General features: G+C 36.5%; 1 protein-coding gene across 1 annotated transcript in view; it reads right to left on the minus strand.

The window, feature by feature from the left end:
- Positions 1–13,865, minus strand: part of CNTLN (centlein) — a 188,197-nt gene that overhangs the window by 138,336 nt on the left and 35,996 nt on the right. Inside the window, exons 5-6 of the mRNA XM_062608993.1 lie at positions 5,594–5,728; positions 4,827–5,006 (exon numbers count right to left, since the gene is read on the minus strand). Of these exons, the coding sequence (XP_062464977.1) occupies positions 4,827–5,006; positions 5,594–5,728 (315 nt within the window). The remainder of the gene's footprint in view (positions 1–4,826; positions 5,007–5,593; positions 5,729–13,865) is intronic.

Raw genomic sequence — 13,865 nt, forward strand, 5'->3', positions numbered from 1 at the left:
TGTGTGAACAAAAGTGATAATAGTTCAGATTTTGTGTGAATAAATCCTTTTTGCCTATCTTTCACACCACATTATAGGGTTGAAGAGTTTTTTCATGGTAGAGATCAAAAAAAACCAAACTGATCCTTCCAATGCTTCAAGTTCCCATGACCCATTGCAGGGTAAAATACAAAGAATAGTTTACAAATTATTCTGCCATAAATACAATATCAGACACAATGGCAGAATTTAAAAACAGAAAAAGAGTATTTGTCAGTGCTTCACCCCATTTATGACATACACGACTTCAGATTTTGACTTCAACTAACAAACTTATCAGTTCAACCTCTTATGAACCAATTATGAAACCTTGATTTTTTTGGAAGCATTAATGAAAGGGCAAAACATGAAACAGGGGCAAGGAGGGACTTGTTATACAAATAGCTTATACACTGAAACACCATATAGTGAGGCATTTCGTAGATCTTTTGTACTAGAAATCTAAGAGTATGAAATAACCTATAACCTTTTACAATCAATTTCTCAGTATCTCAATTTTTAAAGGCACATGGAATTTATTAGATTGCTTTTTAGTTGATACAGTAGTTGAGAAGGTAGTTTCATTGCATAAACATGCAGACTGAATATTCACTAAATACAAATCCTCCTAAACCTGATTTACAAAGTAAAGCTTATTTTAATTGTACCTACAGGGAACTTTTTTTTAAAGCATATTAAAGCAAAGGAAGTGTAAAACACAGTAAGTCAAAACATCTTATAATTCAGTAATATAATGTGAGAAAGAAAATGTGCATTTCAGAGAAAAATACAAGGCACAGTAAAAGATATGATACTTCTTTACAACAGTACTGAAAGTGAAGCGCAAAGAATAAGTCTAGTCATTATTTCTAGCCATGAAAAATAGTGATCCTAACTAGAATGAAAAATAATTTCAGGTTAAACATTACAGGAATATTTTGATCACTTCAAGCCCAAGAACTATAAACTTAGAAAAATCAGAGAAAGGGTGAATTTAAAAGAAGTTAAAACATTAAAAGCATAACACAGACAACACATGAAGCAGCACGGTTGTAAAGATTATGGACTCACTCTAAATTAACACTAAGATTTTGTTATTTGTAACCTCAGATCCTTAGAAAGTCACTTGCAAATACAGTAAATTTGTTTTCAGGCCTTTTTCTTGTGTATTATGACAGATCTGAGAGTATTTTTTTCAAGGTCCCATCCCAATACTGCTCTCGTTTTTCAATGGTACTAAAATTCCAGGCCCCTCTTGACAGAGATGGGTGTTTCTCAATGTTCAATTTTACAGACACCACCTCTCCATGCTTCATTAAAAGCTCCCACATTCAGACTTCAGGAACTTTAGAAAGCCCTTTACTAGCTACTGCTACTAAACAGTAACTTAAGTATCCTTCACCCAAAGAAGAACAAAATAACTCAAACAACCAATTCATTCATAAATATGGAAATACATCCATGTAAAAGGTGGCTGATTGACAGCTTTTCACCTGTGCACTTTCAGGAGGTACAAAAAGCTGATATAAGCCATAGAAAGCACAGAAGAGTAACTCTCAAGAGCTACTTTAATGCAGAAAGCAATATTAATTTTTTTGCACTTACTTTTTTTATATGAAGGTACATATGGGACAAATGTATTTGTAAGATAAATAATAAAACACTATTGCCACCCTCTTAGCCATCTTACCAGGTCTCTTCCTATTTACCTGTCTCACTCAGATTTTGGCTAATATGACAAGTCTTTAAAGGAATATTCCTTAGATAGACAAACTAGCCATAGCAGCTTTCTGTCTCAAACTGAAAAAGTTAGATTTTATACCCCAATTCAGCTTGCAGTAGGTCTGGAAATAAACAGTCTTTTTCTGCAGAGAAAATGGTTTAAAGACTGGGGTGGGAGTGGGGGAAAGGGCTAGTAACATCTGGTTCAGTCTTTAAACAGAGGCTACTTTTCCAAACGAAGAATCTGTTATTTAGACCTAGCATTTCTACCATCTAATACACATTTTAAAAACAATGCTGCTGTAGCTCACATTGATAAGGTTTCATTTTATTCTTCCACAGATATAGGAGACTAATATGAATAGTATCTGTATACAATACCACCCACAATATTGTTAAAGATAGTATTTATTACTGAAAAACATGTACAAAAAGAGATGACAGTTCAACTCCCAACCTCAAGGCTGAGAGGCAGAACTAACTTTTGCAGGGGGATAGAATTCAAATTATTTTTATCTGTAACCACATTTACAATCACTTGAGAACAATACAACTTGATTACTGAATTCGCTCATAAGTTGCTTTTTAAAAGCGTTTCAGGGACATGATATATTGGGGGGTATACATTAGAACACCATAATCTGCAGCCCCATGTTGCGCAGTGTATTGATGTCATATTTGGCCTCTGTACATAAGGAAATTATTATTCTTTATTATTTATAAGCATCCTATTAAAGCCAATCTGGCATCCAATATTGATTCTTGAGTGTTCAACAATAGTAATGGGTAATGCCAGGAGCAGAGGGAGAAATTTATTCAAACTACTACTTAAATTTTCAAGCAAATATTTACAGAAGTGTATGTAAAAACAGGGATGAACTAAAAAAAAAATGTGTGTGTTTTTTACAAATTATTATTCTACAAAATATGGATAAAAATAATGAGACAACAAATTATTACTTCCTATCAGTCAGATATAACATTTCTGACTTGCAAATAGTATTTTTAATTGCTTCTCAATCCTTGCAATAGCCTTGCAAAATAATCATCTTCACCTAATTCTGTCTACCAGCAAAGATAGTCACTTGTCTCACATTACAGAACAAATGGTGGAAAAATAAGGAAAAGCATAAGGAAAGGGAGAAGGAAGAGGAAGAAGAAAAAAGGCAAGGAGAAATGGGAAGGGGTAAGGGAAAAGAAAGAAAAGGGAGGCAAGGGGAGAGGAGGAGGAAGAAAAGAAAGTTTTCCTTGTTCTGCCTTTTACTAGTATAGTGCAAGAAACTCTTGATACACCTGACATCACCTGCAAGTCTCAATTGTAGGTAGGTTAATTCCATTGCTGAGTGCCCAAACAATGCTTTTGAACTCCTCCTTTGTAGCTTTCACTGTTTCTACTTCCTGAATACTTCTTTCCACCCCTGCCCTACACTAGAATTTGGTGATTAGTTCTGTTTGGTAAGATGGCTTCCTGATACACCCACTTCTCAGGGTAGACCACACTTGGGTTTTTAAGAAGCCGTCCTCAAAGACGTTATAATTTTCCTGAGTGTTTTTACCATTCAGTGCTGCTTCTCATGGGATTCCAGCTACCAGTTCCCTGAGCAATCTCCTTAATTCTAGGTCTGTATTGTGCTACTCTGCTTCCTTCATCTTCATCTTGGCCTTCACAATTTTATGGTCACTATAGCCAAGGCAGCCATTAATTATGATCTCCTAAATCATCATTGGTGAATAGCAGATCCAACTGTGTGTCATTCCTAGTTATCTCAGGGAATACCCATCTCAAGAAGTTACCTCTGTCATGCTTTAGACTCCAACATGACCTGCTTGTGACCTCACTCTGAAACACCAATGTTTTTTTATTTCCATCTCTGGAATTACATGGCTGTGACGCACCTTTCTCTCTTCACCATGACTCACCAAACAGCAAGATGGATACACTAAATATTATTCTGTTTTCATTGAAGATGTGGGTAACAGTGATTTTCAGTAATTTATTCACTATTACATGTGAAACTTGTACACACAAAAATTAGTCTAGTACACACTAGATTTTCTATCCCAAGTAACAACAAACCAGTTGTTGTCCTGGGAATCCTATAATCCTTTCATCATAATCACTCCGAAGGCCTCAATTTGCAAGAACTTTACTCCCCATTTTAACAAATTTGAACGAAGCTCTTACAAAGGTCTTCCATCAGCACAACAATTAGAACAGCCAACAAAACCACTGAATTGCTAGTGGAGCAAAAAATATGTTTCTGGGCAAGATGTTGATTAAAAGGTTACTACACTGAATATACCAGAAATTCACATACTTCAATATTGTAGAAAAGCACAGAATTGTTCATTAGCCATGTAAATAGAGTAACCAAGAAGCATTCATTAGCCATGAAAATAAAGAGAACCTGCAAACTAGACTTGCACATAAGCAGCCATCAAGCACTTGTTTAAACATGTTTGTGACTTATTTCTTACAGGAATTAAAGAACTTACCAATTTTCACCAGCAAACACAACAAAAAATAATTAAAAAAAAACATGCAATATTCTGTACCCTGTATTCAACTACTTCATTTTTCATTTTATCATAAACAGTGAAAATAACTTTTTAATATATTATATGCAACAGTAATGTCTCTCAGAGAGTGGAGCCCTCTGGAGGCTAGGACACAATTTATTCAAAATTGCAGTTGAAGTTTTAAAGTGTTCTTCCAAACCAACAGATATCAATTCTGCTGCAACCAAATTATAGGTAAGTAAATTACACACTGAGTATAAAAATGTGACTGATAATACTTCTAAACTTTTATTATTTTGCGTATATATGTTTAGTCTTAAAATACAGTATCTTCCATTTTTTAATGATTACATTTTAAGATGACTATTTGAAGTCAGATTCCAGCTTTGCAACATCAATTTTTAAAAAGCTGTGGGTCTTAAGCGAAGGAATGTAAATGAATGCAAGTCCCCACTGGTAGATTTGAATATATAACTTGTTATTTAAAGAAAATAACTCGTAGTGCAAATGTCTGGAGAAGTTAATTCTAAAATAACATCCATGAATCCATTCATTCCACTTCATACCTTTATTCTGGCATCATTGCCAGATTTTTCTGTTTTCCATTGTGTCTCCTGTTTCCTCAGTTTCTCCAGGTCATTTAGCAGGTCAGCACAGCATGTATTTAATCCCTGATTTTCCGTCTCCAGATTTTTTATAACCAGTCTGTTTTGCTCTTCCTTCTTCTGTGCACACTCCTCAGTGTCCTGTAGAACAGTACCACAAGGGCCGATAAACAAAAAAGTGAGAACTAATCAGCAAATATAAACTGTGCAGTTTTACCCTCACAGCAGCTTCTTCTATATTTGATGGCCAAGGTCACCTGTGTACTTTTATTGGCCTCTTTCATGCAGGTGGAAGGGCCATATTTTTTAGCTGGATGACAGCTTTGATGAGCACACATTTGCAAAGAGCCCATTAATTGATCAAGCTGCCTTTGATGCTGTCCCCAGCTATTTTTGAGACCCACACAGACATATCCTCCCAGACCTCGGCTTTATCAATTAATAATGCCAGTCCCATCAGAATCTAATTACAAGAAGCCACATCTTCACACTCCTACTTTCTTAGCTTCATTTCCATCATTAACTATTTATCTGAAAGTTATAAAGCTTGGATTCTTGGCTTTAAAGCATCTTCCTCGGAGATGGTGTGTGAGAAAATGGTAAGGTATAGCAAGGCCTAAGGCAATTTTTTCTCCAAGCTTGTCACTTTCTGTGCCGCAAAGGCTGACATTGCTTAAAGAACTACTTCAAAGCTACAGTCTTATGAAACTACGTACAAGTCAATATACCTTAAGTTCTTGGCTTTTATCTTTAAATTTCTGGTTCAAGTTACTGAATTCATTCTTCAAACGGGCATTTTCCCCATCCACAGCATTTTTTCTCTGTATTAAGTTGTTTATTTCCTGCTGCTGTCCTGTGAGTCTCTATTTTAAAAAAAATAATAATAGACAAAAAGTAATTGCAAAAGAACATGCATGTACTAGATTTTAGTCCTGTACATTTCAGACCTGTGAAATGTAACCATCTGATATACGTAGTTTTATGACATTATTTTAATTTCATTACTTCTTTAATCATACTCAGAACTGCAAGACTATACAACACAGTAACACAAGTGAGGAACTGACTATCTTGCTGCTTGTAAACAAAGGAGCCTGTAAATGCGCAACTAAATGGAAATCATTCAGTCAAGCTTAGACAAAAACCAGTCATTTACAGAAGTTGTATCTGTAATTATTAAGAATATATTAGAATACTGTTTCACTTGCACTTTTAGTATACCAAAAATCAAGCCAAAAAGTAATAAAATACTTCAAAATTCTTCAGAATTCATGAAGATAATAACTATTGAGGCAACCAAAAATGCAACGGTTGTCTGTAATATATAAGCCAAATGAAATATGTTCAGAAACAAAAAAAATACCTAGATGAGGATATACCTTTAGATTATTCCAAAATACAGCTGACAACATGCACAAGGGTTTTCAAATGGCAGATGGTTACAGCTGGTTCACATGTATGTCAAACATGAGAAAGCAAGAGAAAGCAAGAAAATGTGCTAAGGAAAACATGTAAAACAATGTATCTGAAGTCAAATTCAACAAGCACTGATTTTAAACCTCCATGTAACAATCAGAGCAAAAAATGTACCTATCACCACTAAACTCAAAGCAACTCACCCACAAGAAGAAACACAGGCATTATGCATAACAGCCCTGCATACAAAGCAGCTGTGCAGGGTTAAGCAGGGCAAGGAAACTTCACAAAATTATAACCTCAGAAGGAAGATGCAATTTTTGGAGCATGAGTAGCAGTTTGAGTACCATCTTCTCAAAATATACACATTCTTCTCTCTGCTCTAACCCTTCTGCTGCGCTATGTTTTAACATTTGACAACTAGCTTAATAGCTGATAAACTAGCCTTTTCAGTACTATCAGAGTTAAATCATATAAAAAGCATTAATCCCTGGGTTGGAGCAATCCCAGGCACAGCTACAGGTTGGGCAGGGAAGAGATTCAGAGCAGCCCTGCGGAGAAGGACTTGGGGGTGTTGGTTGATGAGAAAATGAACATGAGCTGGCTTCAGTGTGTGCTCGCAGCCCAGAAAGCCAACCATATCCTGGGCTGCATCAAAAGGAGCGTGACCAGCAGGTCCAAGGAGGTGATCCTGCCCCTCTACTCTGCTCTTGTGAGAGAAGGGTCCAGAGAAGGGCCATGAGGATGATCACGGGACTGGAGCACTTCCCATATGAAGACAGGCTGAGGAAGTTGGGGCTGTTCAGCCTGGAAAAGACAAGGCTGCTTGGAGACCTCATAGCAGCCTTCCAATATCTGAAGGGGGCCCATAGGGATGCTGGAGAGGGACTCTTCATTAGAGACTGTAGAGATAGGACAAGGGGTAACGGGTTCAAACTTAAACAAGGGAAGTTTAGGTTGGATATAAGAAGGAAATTCTTTCCTGTTAGGGTGGTGAGGCACTGGAATAGGTTGCCCAGGGAGGCTGTGAATGCTCCATCCCTGGCAGTGTTCAAGACCAGGTTGGACGAGGCCTTGGGTGATATGATTTAGCGTAAGGTGTCCCTGCCCATGGCAGGGGGATTGGAACTAGATGATCTTAAGGTCCTTTCCAACCCTAACTATTCTATGATTCTATGATTCTAATTTAACATTATTTTATTCCCACCTTCCTTGCATATATTTTTATTGTTCTATTTCTTGTAGTACCATCTCCAAATCTTTTCTATACACTGTTCCTCCACATGTAGTAAATTTGTTTTATCCCTCTGGCCACTACTTCTACCTCCACACTGTTACAAATATAAAAAAAACACCTCAAAAATGAACAAAAAACACAGACAAAACCCCCCCAAACAAAATCACAAAACCACAGAAAAAACCACACAAAATGAACAAACTCTCCCAAAAACCTAAACCACAAACAAAACCATACCACACTCTATAGCAGAAAGTATGTCCAAGCAAGAACAAACCCTGCAACCAGTTCAGCATAGGCAAGGTATTGAAATCCAGCTAACCTGTGCAGCAAATATTGAAAACTAACAACCAAGAATGGAAGATGTGTAGTAAATAGTGTAGGGAGGTATGAAGGAATTTTTCTCCCCACACTAAAAATTTCGCTTTCTCAAGAAAAGAAAAAATTATCTTTGTTGTACCTCATACTCAGCCACAGTAGAATTCAAAGAATATACAGAATTATATACTTTCTAACAATGGTCTTTAAAAACATGGAAAAGAAAGTGAATGTGAATTAAAGAGAATGAAAAAAAAAATAATCGATAAGTGGAAGAAAATACAGAAACCTCATGCTCTTATATTTTGGGTTTTTGCCTCAGATGTTATTAATTCCAACCAGCCAGACCAAAAAAAAAAAAAAAAAATAAATTCTAGAACTAGACTGTATTTAAAACAGTGCTAACTGGTAATTTAATCTCAAAACCATACTGTACTTGTTTATTTTTTACAAGATAACTAACAGAGACTCATTCTACAGCAGTGGCACTTTGAATCAATCTTCATCAAAGTTTACCTAAGCTTATAGACTCATAACAATTTTACCATTTCCTCCAAAGAAAATCTAAACTTGAATTTCACATTCAGAAATTTGTATTAATTTTTTTTTCAAGAGACACAACCCAGTGCTTAACCTTCTCAAGTTTGTTATCAGAAGACATTAAGGAAGGGATAATGACATTAAGAAACCTCCTCTTAATGAAGAACTCCCCTCTCTCATATTTTGAACCTGCCAGACATGAGGCTCAATTTTCATTGAAGCAAAGAAGTTTCAGGAAATATTTGCTCTTCAGACATACTATTACAATTTCAGGAAGAAACTGTTTCTAGCAGAGATCATTTAGTTGCCTCTTTAAAAAGGTATGAAACCACACTACCATGGAAAGCATCAGCTACTCTGTTTGCCTCTCTCTCACTATCCAGATCCTCACAAAATTTAAGCAGCTCCTTTTCAGTCTTCCATCCAGTTTGTTACGACTTGTTTAATATTTATGAAGACAAAGTCTATATTTGAAGAACACCCTTAGAAATTCTACAGATTTGAAGTAGCCTATTGGCACTGAGTTATAACTTACAATATAAGCTTTCATAAAATTTCAAGGCGCAGCTCCTGCTCTTTAAAGTCATCTGGTTTTTGAGTACACAAGCTACGCTGTGTCAATACTTACTTCATCATACATTGTGTTAAAACTGGCAAGCAAATGTCTATTTGCAAAGTAAAATCAAAGATCTTTGGGACCTGTTAGGAATGGGAATTTTCCAGTAATTTGGAGAATGAAGGCATGTAAGCGCAACTAGCTATTTCAAATGTTTGTTTCATATTGCTGAGGTGAAATTTTATACTCAAATAATCTATTTACTTCGCATACTTTGTAGGATAATCAGACAGATTACCCTGAATCAGACTTGCACACTAACTACTTATCCCCACAACTGACCCACTTAAGACTTTAAACCAAAAGCAAATACACTGCATCAATCACTAAGCAGCAAACTCACCTGAGTAGTCTACAAAGTCATCTACCACAGAAGTAATGAAACATTATTTAGATAAGTAATACCTGCATGGAAAAAATCCTGTTACCTTTCTAAGTGTTTTTCTTGGGTACCACTTTGTATGCTCTTATCTCTCCTTCTAAATGAATCGAACTTTTACTCTCATATCTGCTCATTTCACATGCTTATAAAGAAGAGAAAACCAGGAGTATTACTCGGGAGCCATGACTGAGTAATAGGTCATAAAGGGTCATAAAGAAGAATTTCTGAGATACAAACAATTAAGTAGATTATCATCTGCCTTTGCCTGTGCAGCTGTTTTTGCACCTTGCTTCTTCAGCCTATGAATTACCTTGTATAATAGGAGGAAATGAGTAAAGACCAATTTCTTACAACAGAAAATACAAGATTAGTTCCTAAAAGGCTACCCTACTCTGGTAAGTAGGTGAATAGAAAAACCCCATACATGATCAACACATGGGGCAACTTCCCACATGAGGTTATTTTGACAGACTTCACCAAATAAAAGACACTCATCAGGAATTCATCTATTCCCACAGTATCTACTGTTTTTGTCTAGATACTGTAAAAGACAGGATAATGCTACACAAGAACAATCTCAGCTCACATTTTGCACTGACTGCAGTCATACTTGTTTGAATACAAGAGGACAAAAGCAATGTTCAATTGGCTTTTGACAGCTTCATGCTCACGAATTACAGAAAAAGCCTTACATATCAGACACAACTACAGTACACTTCTAAGGGGTCTTTCACAGACAAGCTTCCAAATACAAGAAAAAAAAACTGTATTCTGGAAGTGAATTTGCCCTAATAATTTTACCTTTTTGTTTAGCTGGCAAGAATCAAAGAGTATCCTTTGCATACTGTTGGTGCCCAGAATGCTCCAGGCAGTACTACATACAAAGAAACACTGTGACCTGGTGGAGCCAGTCTTTTGATGCTTCAGAGAAATACCATTCCAGAATTCATTTTTATCCTTTCTCATGGCATCTCTTTGGCTGCAACACTTTTTTTTCCTAACAATGTAACAAGACACCTTGCTTCTGTCATTGGCTGCTGAAGCATTTCAGGAAAAAAATCAAGTCTCTAAACCACAGTATTAGAGGTTTCCCTCCATGGCTGCAGTGAAGGGACACGCATTTGATTTCCACTACCAAAACAAATAAACAAAAGGGTAATAAATAAACATTGCATTCTGCAATTTCTTTATTACATTTTTTATCAGAAGTTCCCACTGTGCAGTACAATTCTAATATACCACATTAATAAAACGATAAAAACCAAAACACCCCCCCCCAAAAAAAAAAAACACAAAAACATCCACAAAAAAAACTACAAAAAAACCACTCGCACCGGACCACAAACCAAAATCCTGACATCTTAAGCAGAAACAAAATTAATTTATTAATGAGCTTTCTTTATCACAACTTAAATGTTAAAACATTGTCTTTTAAACTTCTCAAAATTTCTACTTCAACATTTATGTATTTATTCTCCCACTTTCATCATCTCTTTTTACCTACCAAGTAGTTGAGGCTGACTTTCTGCACTCATAACTTTCTCTCTCTCTTCCAACATTCCTTTTATTCTAGCAGAAATTGTTAAACACCACTAAAAATGTGCCAGTAACATTTCATAGCCTTCCTGATTTAGCTTTCTGAAATGTCTCTTTAGATTTTTTCCAATTTTACTAATTCTTATTGTTCTAAACTTGAACACTTATGCACGTTTAACAAATAACATCCCCAGTCATATTCTTGTATCTTCTTAAATAAAACCACAAAAGAAAAAAAAAAATTCCACTATTTCATCTCGTGACTATTTATTAGATTATGTAATTATTTTCAGATGTAGGATGAACAGAAGTTCTGTGTAAATAATTCATGAAACAATAACCGTACATTGTAGAAGTCATCTGCTGCGTCTGTGTGGTGTCCTTTCATAGTCAAAATGACACTAGCTAGTTAAGATACAAAACACAAGTTACTTTTAATCCATTACTCCTCCAAAAGTACAAATGGCAACAGAGCTACCTGATTGTACAGTATCTTTCCACAGGATTACAGTATTCAGTTAACTGTTGACTCCTAACAAGAACAGAAAAACCAGGAAAAACAGTAACCAATATATAATGCATTAAAATGTGACTCATGCAATAACAGTATGAATGCATACCTCATTAATAATTCCTATTTTTGACACCCATCCTGATGCTCTAACAATCTTATATAATTTAAAGAAAAGAAAAAAAAAAAAAACAAACCCAAAAAATGGAATTGAAGTGGGGGAGCTCACTTGATTTTCATACCACCAGAAATATTTGTTCTTCCTTATCCCACTCCATGCTTTCCAGGACTTCCTGACATTAAACAAATTAAATAATCGTTTCTGAAAAGTACGAATCCGCAAGCAGACATCTACAAATCCATTCCCAAAACAAATGAGAATTTTGAACTCCTATTTCTAATGGTCATGAAATAAAACATGATAACTTACAAAATACATACAAGGAGAAACACTCCTTAGAACACTGCCCATTCAAACGTGCCTACATGCTATCTATGTGCCAGAGAAAAATAGCAGGCCTTTTTTGCAGGAGGAAGCAAAGAACATGAAGACTCTTTAAAGCTCTTTTCTAACAGGATCAGGTAAAACGGTTCTGCTACAGCAAAGGAGACCAGAAATACCAGCAGGTTGACTTCATCCTGCAGGTAGGGGTATGTACTTACTCCTCTACCACCAGTCAGTCTTGCTCCTGAATTCTCATCTGACGTACAGATTAAGGAAGGGGCAAACACTATAATATATTATAACACGATGATCCTTACTGCCTTCTTTGGAATTGTCTGATGTGATTAATATGGCGTTTTCAGCAAAGTTTGCTACCTTACTTGAATCACCTGACAGGATTTCTTAGTGTTTAAACATGTGGTGGAAATAAACTGTGATTTCATATAGTGTATCAGTCTTGGAACTCTAGCACCTCACTTCCACTAGCAGCAAAGGAACCATCTTAACGAGATATCTGCTAAGTAGGTCTCAGCACCGACAAAAATTTTATGATGCGTACCACTTCATTCCACTAAGCTGCTTCTTACAACTATACTACACATTCCATCTGTCATGCACTAAAAAGAAAATTCTACTGTTTTCACTACTTAAAATATCCTAATATTCTTTCTATCCCTTCTGCTGAACAGGTGTAGTACAAGTAAGTGTTGCCAGCAGCTGCATTTTTGCACTGACAAGGGAGCCAAGTACTGTTTCTGGCACACGTTCAATAGGTTCACCATCTCTGAAACACTGAATACAGAAGTTCCTCGCCCTGCAAGAGGGCAATACTTAGAGGCAGTTTTTCACAAAAGTACACCTCTAATTTGGAAATGAGACATTAACTGCCAAAAAAGAAAAGGCGTAGCTTCATACTATATCCAGCACCTCTCTGAGTATAGCACATACTGCAGTAATGCATCTGCTAGATTTAGAGATTAACTGTCCATTTTTCTCCAATGAGGATATGACAGCTCTCAGGATAACTACAGCGAACGCTGACAATATAATCTCACAATCTAGCCGCAACTCTAATATCACCTTAACAATCAGCTGCTCTAAATAAATCCCCTTTCCTCTTTTGTCTAGTCTGGACAGACTGCATTTTCTGCAAGACGTATAAGACAGTGCTGTAAAGTGGCACTGTCCAATACACTGATACTTTCTCTACTCTTTCCTCTCTTCATAGCAGCTGTATTTCAAAACTATGGAAAGCAGTAGCCCAGCCCTCTAGGTCAGGCAGCAGAAAATCTGACGTATCTTCTTAGCCCCTATTCTTTCTACTAATTCCAAATCGAACTCAAAAGTCTGCTAAAATGAGCTCTTAATCTTGTCCTCACTGAAAAGCACAATCTTACGGAACCTGGGGATCTGGCTTTTTCCCTCACTTTCCTTCTCAGCAAAGCCTATACAAGTTCCTCAGAGTGAGGTAGCCTGTGTCTCTGGAAGTGTGCAAGACTATCTGAGATCTGCAGGAATCAACGCCTACTAGCACCTACTCCTGACACAGCAATATTTCTTTACACTCACATACATCAATGCTGCCAGATCAGGCATAGTAAATACAGAACAGCTGTTGCCATGATCAACTTTTCTGACAACCTCCTTCTTAACTGCTGTCAGCAGATTCATAAGGGCCAGAACCTAATCTCAAAGGGCACTGCATGCTTCTTTCTGCTGCTTACTCCTTAAGGAACAACAATTTTTTTTAACTTGTGGAAATTTGCTTGCATCCAAGTAAGAAGCTACGATATATGGTTCCTCATCAACAATGTCCTTAAAGAGGGAATAAAATCCAGCTTCACCCTCTTAAAACTATACTGACTTTACAACATGTCCTGGGTTCAGCAGTAGCAGTCATGTTTCTCCTTCTTGGTAGCTGGTGCAGTGCAGTGTTTTGACTTTCGGCCTGGGTACAGAACTGATAGCGATGTTTTGGTTTGGCCAAGGACTTTGTGAG

The sequence above is a fragment of the Pezoporus occidentalis genome, unplaced genomic scaffold, assembly GCF_034315485.1.
Source record: "Pezoporus occidentalis ecotype Australia unplaced genomic scaffold, CSIRO_AGI_Poc_V1 ctg133, whole genome shotgun sequence".
In the NCBI taxonomy this organism is placed as follows: domain Eukaryota; kingdom Metazoa; phylum Chordata; class Aves; order Psittaciformes; family Psittacidae; genus Pezoporus; species Pezoporus occidentalis.